General features: G+C 33.8%; 4 protein-coding genes across 4 annotated transcripts; all 4 read left to right on the forward strand.

The window, feature by feature from the left end:
- Positions 1-3,749: 3,749 nt before the first annotated feature.
- MONOS_14026 (putative DDE superfamily endonuclease) lies at positions 3,750-5,347 on the forward strand (the record flags this gene model as incomplete). The annotated part of the gene is made up of 2 exons (XM_067866790.1): positions 3,750-4,082; positions 4,136-5,347. 2 exons carry the CDS (start codon positions 3,750-3,752, stop codon positions 5,345-5,347), a joined length of 1,545 nt encoding a protein of 514 aa, XP_067736341.1.
- Positions 5,348-9,636: 4,289 nt separating this feature from the next.
- On the forward strand, positions 9,637-10,220 carry MONOS_14027 (uncharacterized protein; the record flags this gene model as incomplete). The annotated part of the gene is made up of 2 exons (XM_067866791.1): positions 9,637-9,776; positions 9,893-10,220. The coding sequence occupies 2 exons, from the start codon at positions 9,637-9,639 to the stop codon at positions 10,218-10,220; spliced, it is 468 nt and encodes a 155-aa protein (XP_067736342.1).
- A 655-nt stretch (positions 10,221-10,875) lies between these two features.
- On the forward strand, positions 10,876-11,166 carry MONOS_14028 (uncharacterized protein; the record flags this gene model as incomplete). The annotated part of the gene is made up of 1 exon (XM_067866792.1): positions 10,876-11,166. The coding sequence occupies one exon, from the start codon at positions 10,876-10,878 to the stop codon at positions 11,164-11,166; it is 291 nt and encodes a 96-aa protein (XP_067736343.1).
- A 323-nt stretch (positions 11,167-11,489) lies between these two features.
- Positions 11,490-17,899, forward strand: MONOS_14029 (uncharacterized protein; the record flags this gene model as incomplete). Its single annotated transcript, XM_067866793.1, has 1 exon — positions 11,490-17,899. Exon 1 carries the CDS (start codon positions 11,549-11,551, stop codon positions 17,897-17,899), a length of 6,351 nt encoding a protein of 2,116 aa, XP_067736344.1. The 5' UTR covers positions 11,490-11,548.
- Between the last annotated feature and the right edge of the window lie 370 nt (positions 17,900-18,269).

Here is an 18,269-nt window from a genome sequence, read left to right on the forward strand (position 1 = left end):
TTATTGATTCTTCCATCACATACAACACATCTAACTCAGCCGCTGGATAGGTTTGTATTCGCGCATTTCAAAAACAGCCCAAAAAAGAGTGTTCTCGGTTCCTTCTGATTCGTCAATTTTTTCTTACAGAAAATCATTAATACCTGCAGTATCAGAAGTGGTAAATAACTCTCTCTCTCCAAGAATAATGAGAAAGTCATTTGAAGCTTTAGGAATTATCCCATTTGACTTTTCTTCCGTATGTTAGTATTTTCATAAAAACAACGAAGCCTTTTCGATGACAGAAAAAGCGGTGAATAATTCTTCACATTCAAGCAGTATCAGAATGAAATTAATAACAGGAGACAAAATTTTCGAAGGCTTTTCCATTCAATTTGAGAAAAAAAAAGAAAAGTTTTCCAAACAGCTCAGCAACAAAGCAAGACGTTGCAATTTCTGAGGTGAAAGAATCATCTTATGTTAATGACAAAAGCTCCATTATTTCTGTCCCTGTTGAAAACATTAACTTTCAAAACCATGAAAAGAAAGCAATAATTCGCAATGATGTTTTAACGAACAATCTGATAATTCAATGGATCGAAAGGAGCAACCAGATACATCAGAAGAAGAGGTTTCAATTCTTTGTGAAAAAAGGAAAAGAAAGCTTTCTTCAGATAGCGAATTGGGATCCATCTTCAATTACAGTTAAAAATATTTTCTGTGAGAAGCAAATTATTTGTTCATTGCATGTTAAAACATGATTCAACGTTATTAAACAGTGTTTTGTTTTCAGTTGATTTTTATATGCCTTTCTTTTTAAACTGCTATTTTGAATGCAAATTCAATTCAGGAAATTTTATTTGGCTTGTTCGATCCACCTTAATTCACGAAAAACTGGATAGTCAGAATATTTTTCCATTTTAAAGTGTTGAATTGTGACAAAAAAAAGCTGAATGGAATATCCTAGGTTTTGTCCTTGTCCCGGGATTTGTCCCAGACTATTTTTTTCGCATCTGAAATACATCCATTAATGCACTTTCGGTATTTTTTTTTGATGTTTTTTTTTTTAAAATTTAACATTACACACTTTTTCTTTCTCTCTCTTTTTTTTTAACAATTTATTTTGATTGTCTAATGTGTCATGAAAGAATGCAATGGAAAATCATTTGAGAATTTTTTGATTTCCTTTTTGATGATTTTTTTCTGAAAATGTGGATTTTTTAAGTTTTTCGATAAATTATAATATTTGAGGTCCAAATTTTCTTCATTTTCACAAATATTGACTGAATATTATATTTTCATCACTTTCCAACATTCAGCCAAAAACCAATTTATCACAAATATATTTTCAAAAATAAATAAATAAAAAAAAAAATAAAATTAAATAAAAAAGAAAAGAAAAGAAAAGAAAAGAAAAGAAAAGAAAAGAAAAATGAAAAATTTTGAACAATAAATAGTGTATATTTTTTTCGATTTTCATAAAATTTGCAGGGTGTGTGTGAATCACCAATGGATGATTTATCCGAAGACATAAACATTGGCAACATTCCGAAAAGAAAAACATTGACTCAACAAATTGTTCAAATTATTGAGTTCATCACTCATATTTATAATTATGAGAAACACTATTTTACACATTTCATTTCCTTAAACGATAACAAAATAATCAGCAATATTCAACGATGTTTCATTAAAATTTCTCCTTATCAAAAGTTGAATGATTTCATAAAAGCTCATAACGATGTCTTCTGATCCAAATTCTTCCATCTTTTCAAATATCTTTCTTTTCAACTCTTTTCTTTTTTCTTCTACCATTTCATCATTCTCCTCTCCTTTCAATCGACTTGATAATGTGTCAAAAAATATCAAGCATTCACACACTATTCCATCATTCGATGTTGGCCTACGAATTTCCTCCATTATAGCATCAATTGCCTTTCCTTTCAACAAGTCTTCAACTTTAACAGCTTTGCTACCTGCTGCCTCATAAAGTAAACATATGCTTTCATAGTGAATTTCTTCACAATGATTCCTTGCTGCTTGAAACACTTTCACAATGCTGTTGATGAGTACAACCAATTCCTCAGACCATAATGTGCAATACTCTAAGAAAGAATCAAGAACAAAAAGCCATCTCCCGATTATCAGCACTTCTTTCGCTTCTTTTTTGCTCATTTCCTCTTCTTTTCTCTTCCAATCCATGCATTTTGTTAATTCTTTAAGTTCTCTTGCTGCCTCTCTCCCCAAATGCAGATCATTTGCAGTCTCTTCTTCTAAACTTTTGTCAATAAAAAATCTATTAATCAAAAACTCCCATGCAGATTGATGCGCAAGGCGTGTAAGGTTATGATGCTCCTGATGATATTCGATAATTTCTTTGATATCATTCAAATACAATTCTTTCTCCAGTTTCTCATCAAAAAATTAAAAGCAAACAATGCGATTTACAAGGAAGCAGAAATGCTCAAACTATAGGGTCAGAAATTTATCGGTACCCAAAAAATTAATCGGGACCTAAATTTTCTGGCTCTCAAGAGCACTTTCAGAAAAAAATAAATAATAGAAAATTATTAATATATTATAATATACTATTTCTGAAAATATTTTTTCATATTTTAATTTTTGTGAAAAGATCTGGTGTTTTTTGTTTAATTTTTGAGATCAAAGACTTGCTCGTATTTTCATGAGCTTTTTGTTTTGAGATTTTTAAGTATTGTTATTGTTATTGAACATAACTTCTTTATAATTTTGGTTATTTTTCATTGTTTAACACTTCGTTTTTTTATTATTTTTTGCATTTCACTAAATTTCGATAAAATTAAAAATAAAATGTGAAATTAGAGTTAGCATGTTTTTGTTCATAAAAGAATAGTTAAAAAACTGATTGATATGTGTATCACCAAAATTTTGAAATGAAAAAATATGATTTGAAGTTAAAAGCACAAAAATACACAAAAACATGTTTTTTGAATAATAATCTCGATCATTAAAAAGTAAAGATTTTCTTATTTCTGATTACCTTTATTTGTTGATAATTAATATATTTACTCTTTCAAATTAACGAAAAAACTAATTTATTCAGATGCATTCTTCAATTTGTCGAAATTTAGTGAAATGGAAAAAATAATAAAAAAACGAAGTGTTTAATAGCAAAAAATAACCAAAAACATAAAAAAGTTCAGTTTATCAACAATGATAGAACTCAAAACACTCAAAACAAAAAACTCGTGAAAATATGAGCAAGTCTTTGATCAGAAAAATAAAACAAAAAACACCAGATCTTTTCACAAAAATTAAAATATGAAAAAATATTTTCAGAAATAGTATATTATAATATATTAATAATTTTCTATTATTTATTTTTTTCTGAAAGTGCTCTTGAGAGCCAGAAAATTTAGGTCACGATAAAAAAAAAGGGGATATGATAAATTACTGACCCTAGGGTGGTTTTTTTATCCGGACATTTTTTTTTATCCGGACAAAAATTTTAATTATGAATTATTTCTTCCCACTTTTTGGATATTTTATCATATTTTTAATATATAAGGAAAAGTCAACAGTTTGAAATTAAGATTAAATTACTATACCTAATCTCTGATGGGGGTGGAGATGGGGGGGTTAGCTCCTCCATCTCTGATTTGTGCCTCCCCTGAGGAGATTAGGTAATAGCAACGGGGCTTACAAAAATGAAAAAAAAATGGATTTTTTTCATTGCAAAATAATTTTTTTTTCTAAAAATAAAAAAAGATCATAACCATTACTTTATTTGTATGAGCGCAGTGAAACAAAGAAAAGAAATTGGACTAACGAAATTAAGAGATTTGATGAAATCTTTCGAGTATCGTCAAATTAAAAATCGATTAGTACGTATTGCCACAATAATTGCTGACGGAAAATGCCGTGTTACCGACGCTGCTAATCTGAATGAATTCTCTCGTTCATCGATAAACCGAGCTGTAACTGCCGTTGAAAAGGGAAGAACCGTGGGAAAAGTTGGTCGGCCAGAGCTGTTCACGAAAGAAGACAAAGAAGTGATAACCGGAGTTATCAGAATTGAAAGCATGACAGGAGTGAGTTATTCTTTAACTCAAACAAAAATATTGGTTTGTATTTTTATTTATTTCTAACAAATTTTTATTGTTAATAACATTCCAAGATGGAATCAGTGCTAACTGATAGAAAAATTCGAGGTGGAGAAGAAGAAGATCAAGAAGTTAAAATTTCAAAATCAACTCCGTATTCATTCGTTAAACGAAATCCAGACCTAAAGACATCCATTCCTCATAACGTTGATATTCAACGATTATCGGTATCAAACAAACAGTCTCTTCAACCTTTCTTCTCTCTTCTGCAATCACTTCATGATTCTCACAAATACTCTCCTTCTCTCATCTTCAACACCGACGAATCCTCTTTGCGCCTTTCCGACACCACAAAACAACTAGCCGTTCATCCTTCAGATGTTCCAGTCGGGTTTTCCAAGACACCAATCAACATGCCAAACTCAACTCTTGTGGTTGCAGTTGCAGCTGACGGTTATTCCTTACCAAGCCTTGTTCTTTGGCCATCCAAAAAACTTCCACAAGAAATGAAGGTCTTGCTCAGCCCGCAGCTTCACGCCTGGGCAGACAATGATGGATGGATGACAGATGCATTGTTTGCTCGCTATGCTGAAGAGATACTACTGCCTGGAATAGTTGAAAGAAGAAAATTGTTAGACATGAATGAAGATAGATGCTTGCTTCTCTTGGATTCTCATCCTTCAAGAGCACAGCCAGATCTGTGGCAAAAATTTGCAGATGAATCAATTGACGTTGTTACATTTATTCCACACAGTACTCATCTCACACAGCCACTTGACTGCGGAGTTTTTGCTGTGTTTAAAAGATGTTTCAATTCAAACTATGTTGTTCCATCATCTTCTTCGATCGCACTCAGACGAAAAGCAGTTGCAAATGCCTTGCCACAGGCTTTGCAAACTGCATTGCTACCTTCAACGATTCACTCTGCATTTGAAAAGAGCGGCGTGTTGTCTGGGCAGTCCAATTCCGTATTGATGAAGTTACCTGACACTCCTTCTGTTCAGCTGAAAAAAAAATCCCATCGTTTCAATTTCCATGGAAAAAATATATCCGACCAAGCATTTTTAGATGAATGGAAAGAATGCAAAAAGATGAAAGAGGAAAAGAATATTGATGATTCTGCAGAAGAAAAAATTGAAAAAGATTTGTTTTCTGAAGAGAAGCCGAAAAAAAGAAAACTTTCGAAATCCCAAATTTTAAAAGATGATGATTTAGAAGATGATAATGAACGAAGAAATACCAGAAAAATTATTAAAAGAGAATTGATGGATTATATTTACTATTGATTGTTGCATTTTTTCGAAAATTTCAACAAGCGATTTATAAAAAAATATTTATTTTTTTATCAAAAAATAAAAATTATGTCCGGATAAAAAAATCACCCTATATCTGCTAATGTTACTCAAAGCAATAAACGCAATTTCCACTTCTTTTTGCATTTCCTCATTTTCCTCTTTCACCAAGGTAACTTTCAAGAGCTGTGGCACACACACTTTGAGCATTTCTTTTGAAGCTAAATCATATAATAATAGCTCACATTCGCAAAGATCAATCAGAAGCTTCATGTTTTTCCCTTCTTTCTTCTTCTCTTCTTTTTCAATCATATTTTCAAATTTGCATTTCATCAATGAACAACAAAAATTATTTTTTCGGATATTTTTCTCCAATAAGCAACATCCAAGATCCTTCAACAACAAAATCGAATTTTCAAAAGATAATTTCTTTTTGAAGATCATGCAGTGTATTTTACTGAAAAATTCTTTTTCAACAATAAATTCAAGCATTTCTTTATTCATATCTTCGATCATTTCAACCATTTCTTCAATTTTCTGCTTCTGTTCATCTTCATCACAATCTTCAAGCTCAGAAAACAATTCTTCAAAAAAGTAAGAAAGAAAGAAAGAAATCCAATCAAAAAGAATTCAAATCAACAATGAATGCAAACCTGTAGATATTTCAGTACGCTTATTACCTGCATTTTTATCAGAATATTTTATTCATAAAACAAAAAAATTATTAACATTCACATTGAATTCGTATTTGTCAGGATAGAAGGCATAGATGAAAAATAAAAAACTCATAAAGATCATAGAAAAATATGCATTCAAACCGTTCCATCAAGCGTTGACATTTTCGACTTGTAATTTCAAAGAAAAAGAATGCTTTATCTTTTCTGTTTGTTGTTATGGTACAAATGATCAAATTGTTATCTTTAAACTGGAATATTCATGCACTGATTGAAAGTTCAATGAGTTAACATTACCCGTTGAACTGGCAATATTTTTTCCTGTGGAGAAAACAGAATATTGTGGAGATGCAATATTTTTCAAATTCTGCCTGATGATTTTTGTCAATTGGATGACCAAGGGAGATGCAACAATTTCATCAATAACATAAAAATGATATTGTCTGTAATTTTTATTGTTCTATTGATCGTGAAGATATTTCCGTCTGTATCCTCTCCAGAGTCCAGAAATCCTGCTTATTGTTGAAATGGCCAATCTCCGCTTTGGAGAGCAACACGATGAAAACGGAGCAGATTACAATACAAAAATTGATAAATAAAGGAATATATGCAAGATGCATGATTTTTATATATTTTTATTTAGTGCAAGAGGTGAAAACTTATTCAACTGTTTTTTATAAAATGAAGATTTATGGATGGAATTTTGTGAAAGGACAAAATCTGCACAAAATTATATAGCATTTGGGGGCATAATGCAGTGGAACAGTTTTTTGTAAAGGAAAGTGGCTGGCAATATCGAGGGAAGGATATTAATCACAAAAAAGGCAAGAATTCAATGGAAAAAAGGAGAGCTTAGAAATATCAGTTTTATTTATTAGGCTTTCCTGTTTCTCGGACTGCGAGGGGCAGACATGGAAAGCGACAAAATTCTATTTCTGATTCCGCTTTTGCTTCAAAAGAGTGGAGAAACGCCAACAAGCAAACATCCAATTGTTGAGTGCTTTTTGACAATCGAACAACATTCTGTCCAATTGCATTTGAATTTCATTCTTCGAAGGGACAGCCATTTTGAGAAAGCAAGGCGATTATTTTTCGAGGTTTGCTTTCTTTGTCGCTACAGACAATGAAAGAGAATTTGATGGTTTTTGTTTTCATCGTTTGTTTCTCAACAAAGTTGTTGTTTCGCTCAGCTTCTATGTTTGTGCGCGGTTCTTTGAATTTTGTGCGTTGTGCATCAGAGAATGCATTTCAGAAGCATTGTCATCTGCATCATGAGTGATGATAAGCGAATGCCAACCTTTCCATCCATCTTCCTCCTCTTCGCTGTTGAAGCACAGCCAACTCACTCTCTTCGTTTTCATCAGGGTTTATCTTCCTCGTCCGCAATCTCGTTGGCATTTGATGCCTTCCAATCACGCAGGCTGCAGAGAGATGTCCTTCAAGCACAGAAAGATGAGCATCACTTCCTTCCTTTGAAACCCCATTTCGTCTGCTTCAATCCTCCGATCGTTGTCGTTTATTTCTTCTTCCCCTTTTTCTTCTGTGAAGCGAGCTTGGCGAATGCCAAAAAGCGCAAAGTGGGGTCATTCAAACCACAGGCACCCAAAGTCTGCAAACGCTAATTTTTTTTTTCGCTTAAGATTATCTTCTTTCTTTTTTTTTTATTTCAAGATTTTGATGGATGGAAAAAGCGACGCAAAAATACGTTTATTTTCTTTCTTTGTTCGTTTGTTGAAGGAGGGAGCAAGAAGGCGGAGAGGAAGGAACAGGGCAGGATGGAGAGAAGAAGAAGAAGAAGAAGAAGAAGAAGAAGAAGAAGAAGAAAAAGATTGAATGAAAGTGAATGGATAGGAATGGCACTTGGGATGGGCCTGTAGGATTTGGTCGAATGGGTTGAAGCGATGCAGAAGCGGAAGGGATGCACAGAGGGTGGATGGTGTGTCATTCTGCTTTGTCTGAATTATTTCTTTGTTTTGAAATTTGTTTTGGAATATGTTTTTTTGTCATAAAACTATATATGATATTTATGAATTATTTAAATATATTTTGATTTTTCTATTTTACAATTCAACTTCCGCGTTTCTTTTCCTCATTCTTCTTCTTTATTTTTTTTTCATCAACTTCGATTGCCTCTGTTTTATATTTGCGTATCTGACATATGATTTTTCTTTATTTTTTTCGATTCCATCACATTTTGTTATATCAGCTGCCTGCTTCTTATTCCTCTTTGACATCATCTTCTTCCTCTTCTCACATATTTTTTACTTCTTTTTCAACTTTTTCTTTACCCTCTTCACCTTCTTCACCTTCTTCGCCTTTGTTCTCTTCATTTTCTTTATCCTCATCGTCCTCTTTTTCTTCAACTGACAAAGTTCCCAATGATAATCACATAAAAAATCCCCATCCAAATGCAACCGATTATAGTGTCTGCGTGTGGGACAGCTCTCTACTGCACTTTACAAGCACATCTGTCTCATTCAACGCGACTGCCTTCGAAGACTCAGCCATCGGAGACATCACAGCAAGCAACTCGAACCTCACATTGAAATTAGTCACATTCTGAAACAACACTCAAGGTAGCATTGATTATCCTTCTGTTCGGAGAAAAGCTGGGTGGATAGGGTCAGAAATTTATCGGTACCCAAAAAATTAATCGGGACCTAAATTTTCTGGCTCTCAAGAGCACTTTCAGAAAAAAATAAATAATAGAAAATTATTAATATATTATAATATACTATTTCTGAAAATATTTTTTCATATTTTAATTTTTGTGAAAAGATCTGGTGTTTTTTGTTTAATTTTTGAGATCAAAGACTTGCTCGTATTTTCATGAGCTTTTTGTTTTGAGATTTTTAAGTATTGTTATTGTTATTGAACATAACTTCTTTATAATTTTGGTTATTTTTCATTGTTTAACACTTCGTTTTTTTATTATTTTTTGCATTTCACTAAATTTCGATAAAATTAAAAATAAAATGTGAAATTAGAGTTAGCATGTTTTTGTTCATAAAAGAATAGTTAAAAAACTGATTGATATGTGTATCACCAAAATTTTGAAATGAAAAAATATGATTTGAAGTTAAAAGCACAAAAATACACAAAAACATGTTTTTTTGAATAATAATCTCGATCATTAAAAAGTAAAGATTTTCTTATTTCTGATTACCTTTATTTGTTGATAATTAATATATTTACTCTTTCAAATTAACGAAAAAACTAATTTATTCAGATGCATTCTTCAATTTGTCGAAATTTAGTGAAATGGAAAAAATAATAAAAAAACGAAGTGTTTAATAGCAAAAAATAACCAAAAACATAAAAAAGTTCAGTTTATCAACAATGATAGAACTCAAAACACTCAAAACAAAAAACTCGTGAAAATATGAGCAAGTCTTTGATCAGAAAAATAAAACAAAAAACACCAGATCTTTTCACAAAAATTAAAATATGAAAAAATATTTTCAGAAATAGTATATTATAATATATTAATAATTTTCTATTATTTATTTTTTTCTGAAAGTGCTCTTGAGAGCCAGAAAATTTAGGTCCCGATAAAAAAAAAGGGGATATGATAAATTACTGATCCTATTGTGTCACTGAATTGAGGAGATGGAAGTGGAGGAAGAGGAAGAGGAAGGGGAAGAGGAAGAAATGAAGAAAATGAAGAAGAAGAAGAAGATAGAAGAGGAAGAAGCAGTGAAACGAGCAACGACAATGAAATCAGCTCTTCACTTTGTATGGGAAGCAACGTGTGTGTATTTCTGGGGCTAGGCAAGATACTTCCGAGTGTTCTGTTCATTCCTTCTTTTGGCTCAGTCAGACACAGCCAAAGTTGATCAATACATCGCTTGCTCTTCATTGGAAGTTCTCTTGTTCCTTACGGCTTGATTGCCTGTGTCGCAATCACTACGGGTGAAGAAGTCTCCACAGAACTGCATGAAATCACAGACTTCACAAATGAAGCAATAGCTATGGCAAGTTTCTCTTCGGATCTCCTCGATTCCTCTCAAAAAGAGTCTGAACTAGCTGCTCAGCTTGTGTATTGGACGGAGGCATCTGCATCTTCTGTTAAAGAAACACAATTGATTGTATTTCGCAATGCCACATTTGAAGAGCAGGTTGTGTTGTCTGAACAAGAGTCGTTCTTCAGTTGGAGTGTTGGTCACGTTGATTGCAGTTGGGTGCGCATGTGATGTGGTTGTTGTTGTTCTAATTGTGCTAGTGGTGCAGCTGGGGAAGGAGGAGAAGAAGAATCCCAAATAGTCTTAGGAAGTCGTGAAAGAACATTCAAAGGAGAAAAATAAGATGAGAAGAAATTCTTATTTAAAGCTGACACTTTCTTCTTCTTCTTCTTCTTCTTCTTCTACTTTGTCTTTCTATTCCAATCTGCTTCCGCCTTCTCCTTTGCGGCTGAAAGGAAGGGCACCTTCCAGTTCTCCTCTGGCAATGTCTTCCTCATCGTCATAGGTTTCTCTTCTCCGTGCCCAATCATCAGCTGCCATAGATCCATATTCTTCTTATTCTTTCTCTCTTTCTCCTTCCTCCTCCTTCTCTTTCTCTCTTTCTTTGCCAAGAGACCCGATGGATGAACAGGACTTACCGTTCAGTCTTGTTGGGACAGAAGAATATGATCAACAAAATGCAATGCAAATGAATCAGATGAATCAGATGAATCAGATGAACCCAATGCAGAATAATAATTTGAGAAGTGGAGAAGACAGAAGCGGAGAACAAGTTCCGTTTCAAGGGAAGAATCAACAGAATGGTGAGCTGTTTTAGACAAGCAGTGAATATTTTGAAGGAGAAAAGGAAGGAGAAAGAGGAGAAGAAGGAGAAACAGGGACAGGGATGATGAAGATGATGATGGATATAAGTATGTTTGATGTGACGAATATGGATGAAGATGCAACATCTTCTTGCACTTTTTCACGTGCAGATGAAAGTGACATTAAGAGAGAGAAGAAAATGAAGAAGAAAAAGAAGGAGAAGGAGAAGGAAAAGGAAAAGGGAAAGGAAAAATCAAAGAAATCAAAAGAGAAAAAGAAGGTGAAGGCAAAGGCAAAGAAGGATATGGAAAGTGAGGAAGAGGAAAAAGGAGAAGAAGGAGAAGGGGAGGAGGAAAAGGAAGAAAGAAAATAAAAAAGAAAAATCGAATAGAAAGTTTAGGAGTTGAAGAGGAAATATTATATTTTTTAGGTAATTTTTATATTTTTTCACTATTTGTTATGCCAAAAAAAAAAAATACATTGAACATTTGTTGAAGATATTTTCGAACTCTTTTCAAAAGGATATTGTTTTTCAAATTTTTTTTATTTTTTATTTTTATTTTTTTTATGAATAATCTTTTAATAAGAGTAATTCATTTTTGTAATTATCAAATTTTTAAAATTAAGTTAGTGCAATGTAGCTTAGCGAAATTTTGAAAGCTTTCAAAAATCTCATTAATGAAATCCCCATATTTTAAATATGAAATATTACTGTTTTTTTTGTTGATTGTTTTAAGCTTTTAAATGCTTTTGAAATGTTAACTTTCAATTTGCTCAAAAAATACATCGTCATTTTAAATATTATTGGGTGTTTTATTTACTCTGAATCCGACTATGAATCGATAGTTTTAAATAAAGATTCAAATTGCGCTTTTGAGGATCTAAAGCAGAAATCATCATTATATTTCGATAAAGCGGGGAAGAATAGAATGTCTAATACTCAACTTATGAGAGACAACACAAAAATTTTGGGAACATGTTTTAGAGGTTTGAAAAAACATGCAATCAACGAAATGAGCTATTTGCTTACGAAAATGAGAATTTCAAACTCGACAATATTTATCGAAGGAGAATGCGTTATTTCCAGCTACGGGGATTCCACGATTTTTCAAGACGGTTTTTCAAATGTTTCTGTGGTAAGTTGCATTGTTTTTTCGAGAGGACAAAAATTAGGCTGCTCATTTGCCAAAACAGGAAGCGTTTTACAGCTCAAGAACATTTCAGTTTTATCTCGAATAGATTGGATGGAAATGAATTCGTTTGTGTCCCTTGAAAGCGATTTTACAGCATCAAATCAACCATTCCCTGTGATTGTTTTATCTTCATCATTTTCATCTGTTTTAATGTCATCAACGTTTTTTGCTTCATCTATAATTGGATCAACATTGGAGCTTCATAATTCTTCTTTTTTCAATATCAGTGCAAAGCCAAATGCGATCATACAAGAACAAGGATCTTACTCTTTCACTTCAAAAATTACAAATTGTGCTTTCAATCATGTGTACGGTGTGTATGACGGCGTGCTGATCCCTTCAATCTCTTTTGGCGTTCGCTCACTAGCAAATTTTAACTCAACACACATTTCATGCACGCGGTGGGCAAACAAGCACTACGCAAACGAAACACTCAAAAGAGTCATACTGGATCCTTCAGTTGATAAAGAATTTACGTTTGACTCATGCACTTGGAAGGGAATTAAAGGCGATGAATTTGGCCAATGCATCTTTGCAAGAACACAAGATCATACCGTTTTAACTGTTGATGTTATTAATTGTAAATTTCAAAACTGCACAAGCTATGATGGATCAGGAGGTGCTATCTTTGTGACTGGAAATGTGGCTGTGACACTTGAAAACACTTCTTTTTATAATGTGAACGCTGAAAATGAAAATAAAAATAAAGAAACAACTGCTGGAGCTGTTCATATGATCAGCATTCGTTCCCCAGCAATCAGGCAATGCTTGTTTTCAGGTTGCGATTCGAGGGATGCATGCGTCGTTTACGAGCGCAAAATGTCACAGATACATCAAAAAATGGTCGACTTGAATGGAAATTACACAATTCGGCAACAAAGTTATTACTCACAAGTTCGTGAAAGAAACAATTTTCCAATTGAAGGCAACGACAAAAAAATGCAAACAAAGTGGAATTCCGATAAAGACGAATCCTTCGAAGAAGTCGAGCCAGTGTGTTTGCAATGTACCTTTTTGAGATGCAATTCGCAAGGAAGCGGAGGCGGACTTTATCTGAAAGATGTTGAAGATCAGGCACTTGTTTCTGAGTGTGATTTTTCCAGCTGCAAGGCTAATTATGGAGGTGCAATTAATGTTGCTGTTACAGATACAGTATTTTCGAAAGCAAGTAAACGATCTTTCAACCAGAATCTTTTTTGTATATATATGAGCTATTTCGCTGTTAATGTGGCATATAAATATGGACATGACGTTTTTATTGTGAGTGAAGCTGATTACAACGATGGGCTCAAGTTCTTTTCGTTGTGCAAAACAACGAAACAGAACGAAGGAGCTGTGATTCAGACGAAACGGAGTAAGCCTGAAGAATTTCTCAATCTCACGAATTCATTTGAAGTTGCACAGCGTGTTATTGAATTGTACCCCTCTGCTCAGAATAGTGCAGTGTGTGGCTCTTCGCAACAGCAGCCGTGCCAGAGTATTTTTAAAGCTTTAGCTCAAGTTGCGTCATATGAAAATGTGAAGTTTTCAATCGTTTCGAACACAGAAATGATTGTTGATGAAATGATCAGTGTATACCAATTGGAACTGGAGATTAATGGAAACGAAGGTGGAGCCATTTTCATAAGCCCTCAAAACTTCGTTGGATATGAAGATTGTATTTTTGATATTGCACACAGCTTGTTTTCAATTAGAAATCTTACAATTTTGTATCCGAAAATGAAATCGTATCCTTTTGAACAAATTTTTTATGGGAGAGATGATGGTAGTCCTTTTTCAATTTTCGTGGATAATATTGTTTTCAAGTGCTACAATGATGTTCATAAACAAAACGGTACTTTTAATCAATTTCCCAATCCAAAAAAGCAATTATCCACAAAGTCTTATGAATCTTTTTGTTTCTTTTCCGGTAATCATGGAGGGTTTATTTCTATCATAGGAAGCGCTTTTTGCGATATTCCAAGTGAAACTATAAGTTCAATTTTTGAAGAATCTTACAATCCAAGAATTACTCTTATTGACTGCACTTTTCAAAACATTACTTCTGATGAAAAGGAACCTGCCTTATTTAATGCAAGATTTTATTCACAAAGATATCTTATCATGCGGAACATCACTGCGAATTTGATAATGTCAAACATATCATCAGGTGGATTTATGAATGTGTCTTTTGCTGAGAGTTCTGAACTTGTTATCGAAAACAGCTCGTTCATATCGTGTTCTGCGTCAAGCTATGCTGGTGCATTGTCAGTTGCCACATTAAAAGGAGGAACAATAATTCTTGATCAATTATCATTTTTGAATAATTCCGCCAAAAAATATCGCGATATGAGATTTTTTGCATGGTCATTATTGGAAGTCAACATTCAAACGATATTTAACTTCGTTGACAAAACAATTGATGGAACGCAAATTGGGTGCTTTGACAATTTTAATTTCTTGGAAGGAATCAGCGTAACAGACTTACTTTCAGTTTTCATCAACAGAACGATATTTATTTCGTCATCTCGTGGAGTGGATTTTACACGCTGTGGAACTTTCAATCTACCTTGCCGTTCTTTATCATACGGATGGACTCATCTGAAGATCCCGAGTCAGATAGTTATCATTGATCTAGTGTATCTTACACAACCTGTTACTATGAATGGAACCCATATTTATTCACCATATTTTGCAAAGATTCCAGGTAAAATTGAGGTGAGCGTTGAATACAGTGGTAGTTGGGAATATTTACTTATTCTAAATGACACTGTTAGTGTTACAGGCATAAATTTTGTGCTGTGGCCAATGACAGAAAAAACAAAGAACGCAATAACTGTCGCCAGAGGTGCTTCGTTGTGGGATGATGTGATTATTTCTTTCTCTTCAACGACGGAAGAGCAGTCCATTGACTATGTAATCTTTGACATTGTTGGAGGAAATATCACTTTCTTTAACTTAAGCATCAAAGGAGAAAATACGATGATTTCCGGAGGTATGTTCGCCTTTGGAATTGATGCAAATCGGCTTCAACTGAAAAATGTAACAATAGAAAATGTTCGAATCAAGCATGATTTCATTTCTGTTTCTCCTGATAAATTTTGCGAAAAGGAAAAGATGAAAGAGAGAGTCAGAAAGAACATCTTGATATGGAATTTCTCGTACAACAAAACGAATGTTCTGGAAGTTTCAGAAAGATCTTCTGGAAATGCAGAAGAGGAAATTTTTGATGGGCGTCTACTTCGAAGCAGAGAAAGTGCAAAAGTTCAATTGGAAATAAATAGCTCGCTGTTCACAAGGTTTATATGCAATGAAAATTTTGAACCTTATGGCGGATGTATTCACTGGAGCGAGAAAAATCTAGACGGAAAAGATTCTTCAACAACTAATGAAGACGATGAAGCTGAAGAGGGTTCTGAGCTTTTTATTACAAACTGCACGTTCAGCTATAACGGCTTTAGCAATCATCTTTGTGCCGATGAGACAAAAGGAGGTGCAATCTACTTCGCATTCCATTCACCAATTTTTCCTTTTGTGCTTCAGGATGTTTCTGTATTCAAGAACAAGGCGAATATCGGGCGCGATATCTTCATCAAATGCCCAAACATTTCAAACAAAAAAGAATCAGAGAAATTTGGGATCAATTTCCGTCATCCACTTTGGAAAGTGCAGAACTCGATTGAGGCTGAAAGTGAAGAAGAAGGCAAAGTTGTTGACTATCTAGCATTTATTGCATATCGAAATACAACCATTTATGTTAGCGGATATGATAGCTCAGCGAAGAACTGCAGAACTGAGAAAACTTCAACCTTTTCTTCACATTCATCTGGCAATAATTCACTGTGTTTAAACGATGGTTATGTAAAACAGGAAAGTGGTTGGGACATCTTTTTCTGTGGAAGCAAAGACGATCCTTGCAGCACGGTGAATTATGCGATGACACATTTGACATCTCCAACACCTTCAATTTCACAGAAAGTTTTAATCCCCTCTCAGCGTATTCCAGATTTCATTCGAAAGAAGCAAATCTTTGGAGATGAAGACAAAGATGAGCATCTCACACTTCGTATTGTTGGAGAGCCTTCAATATTCGATTCTGTTACGTGGAAGTCACTTTCTGTGGAAGGAGAAGCAGATGGAGCTGGGCTGTTATTTGAAAAAATCGGACAGAAAGCAAATAGCCGGCAAGGAATTAAACAAAAAGCAAATCTTTTCGAAGACAACGAACCAATGGATGATCATGTGATTATCAAAGGAAATTGCAAAATGAATAACACGAACGTCAAGATCAGTGCAGATTTGCCAATGAACTGTCTCTTTTTTATTGATGATGCAGGAACACTTGAAGTTGAACGCTGTGCCATTTCTTCTTTAAATGAATTAATGATCATTCCTACTATATTCAAAATTGAAGCAGGAACGCTCTTATGTACTTTGATGAAACTTAATAAAGTTCTATTTAGAAGCGAATCTTTTTTCATTGACTGTTCCGAGCTGGTCGACGAAAGCAAAGTGAATGTGCAGTTGAATAAATGCAGCTTAAACAACATAACTGTAAATGATCAAAAATCGCTGATTTTATTTTCAGCGACGGAAAAGAGTTCTTATGAAAGCAGTGCAGATAAATACTACTCAAAACCCACTTCACTTTTAACATCAGATCCCTTCTCCTCAAATCTATCTTCACTTGATCGGGCAATTTCTTATTCACTTTTTTATTCTCATTTTTCTCAGAGTATTTCCATTCAGTTGATTGACACAAACATTTCCCTCGGTTCAAAGGAGCCTGAAAGTGGATTCTTTTTGTCAATGAACGGTTTTGGCAATGTTCTCATTCAAAACTGCTGCTTTTTATTTGAAAAAGCTCTTTCTTTAGTAGACAATGTGCAGAAAAATGAAGCAAATACTATCTGCACTTGGACAAGTTCCTTTGTGAGTTTTATTGGTTGTTCTGTTTTTGTGCGAAATACTACATTCAGAACTAAGCAAGTTGGCGCGATTAACTCTGAAAACAGCTATCTGTCTATCGATCCTGAATCGTTGAAAGGGAATTCAGTGGAATTGAATGAGTTTCCGAGTGTTGCACACAACATCATCTGCAAAAACGATGATTCTAAGGAGGAACGAAAAGGGATTATTGAGCTTGTCAGCAGTGCTAGAAGCTCATTCAATTCTAAACATGCTGCAAAAAACGGGAAAAGCCGAATCTTTGATGAAAGCAATGAAGAATTACCAGAGAATTTCTGGATTGAAAGCAACAACTGCTCACTTGTTGGGTTTCCAGATGAATTGATGGCGAGTCTGTTTACGCCTCTGCCTTCGAATGTGTCAAAGGCGAAGAGCGGAGAGGGGTATGAAGTGACTCTAACGGGGAAATACCTTCTGAATTGCAATCTTTTGATGGTGCTGCTCGCAAACCAGACTAATGCAGGAAAATTCACAGACGAATTGGAAGAAATTGCAGCAACCGATAAATTAAGTTGTGGCAATGAGAATGCAGTTTCTGCGATATTTCCTCTGGACGCCGTGGAGCGTGGTGATGGATCGGATGTGTATGTTGTGCTGAAGTTTTCAACTGAGAGAGCATTCAACAAAGATTTGACAACATTTCCATTGCGTGTGAGCGAAGGAAATTATTCTAGCGCGATTGATGATACAATGATGATTATAATAATTGCTGTTTCTGCTGTAGTTGTTGGTGTTGGGTTTGCAGTGGCATTGTATTTTATGCGAAAACGATGGAGGAAGAAGATGCTGCTTACTGAATACGAAGAAAAAAAGAGTCTATTAACTTCGATAAATGCAGACTTTCAGGGGTGGATGAGGAGAAAGGAGGAAAATACTGCTATCTCAAGCAATATTTCTGATTACGGAACAACCACAAAACAGATTGATATTCCTTCAGATTCACAAGATCCTTTTCTAGAGGAGTGAATTTAATTCTTCAATAGATCTGAAAAATATTCATTTTTTTAATTATTTGTATGTTTTTGCCTGTTTTTAAAACTAAAATATTTATTATTATTCATTTTATTTATGATATAAATTAGCTTATTATTATTGATTTATTTTTTATATTTTTATAAATCTGTAATTATTGGAGTGATAAAAATAATATTTTCGTTTTTAGGTAGTCTTTTTATTTTTAATTTTTTGAATTTGTAGCGATATATGAGAAATGCTAGTTTGTTTTCTATTTTTAATTTTAAAACTCGAGTTTGCTTCTGACATTTATGGAGATATTCTTTAATTAATTTATATGATACAAAATGAAAACTCGAGTCCATTCGGATGTCTATGTTTC

Source organism: Monocercomonoides exilis (assembly GCF_001643675.1).
Source record: "Monocercomonoides exilis strain PA203 chromosome Unknown scaffold1-2713096, whole genome shotgun sequence".
In the NCBI taxonomy this organism is placed as follows: domain Eukaryota; phylum Preaxostyla; order Oxymonadida; family Polymastigidae; genus Monocercomonoides; species Monocercomonoides exilis.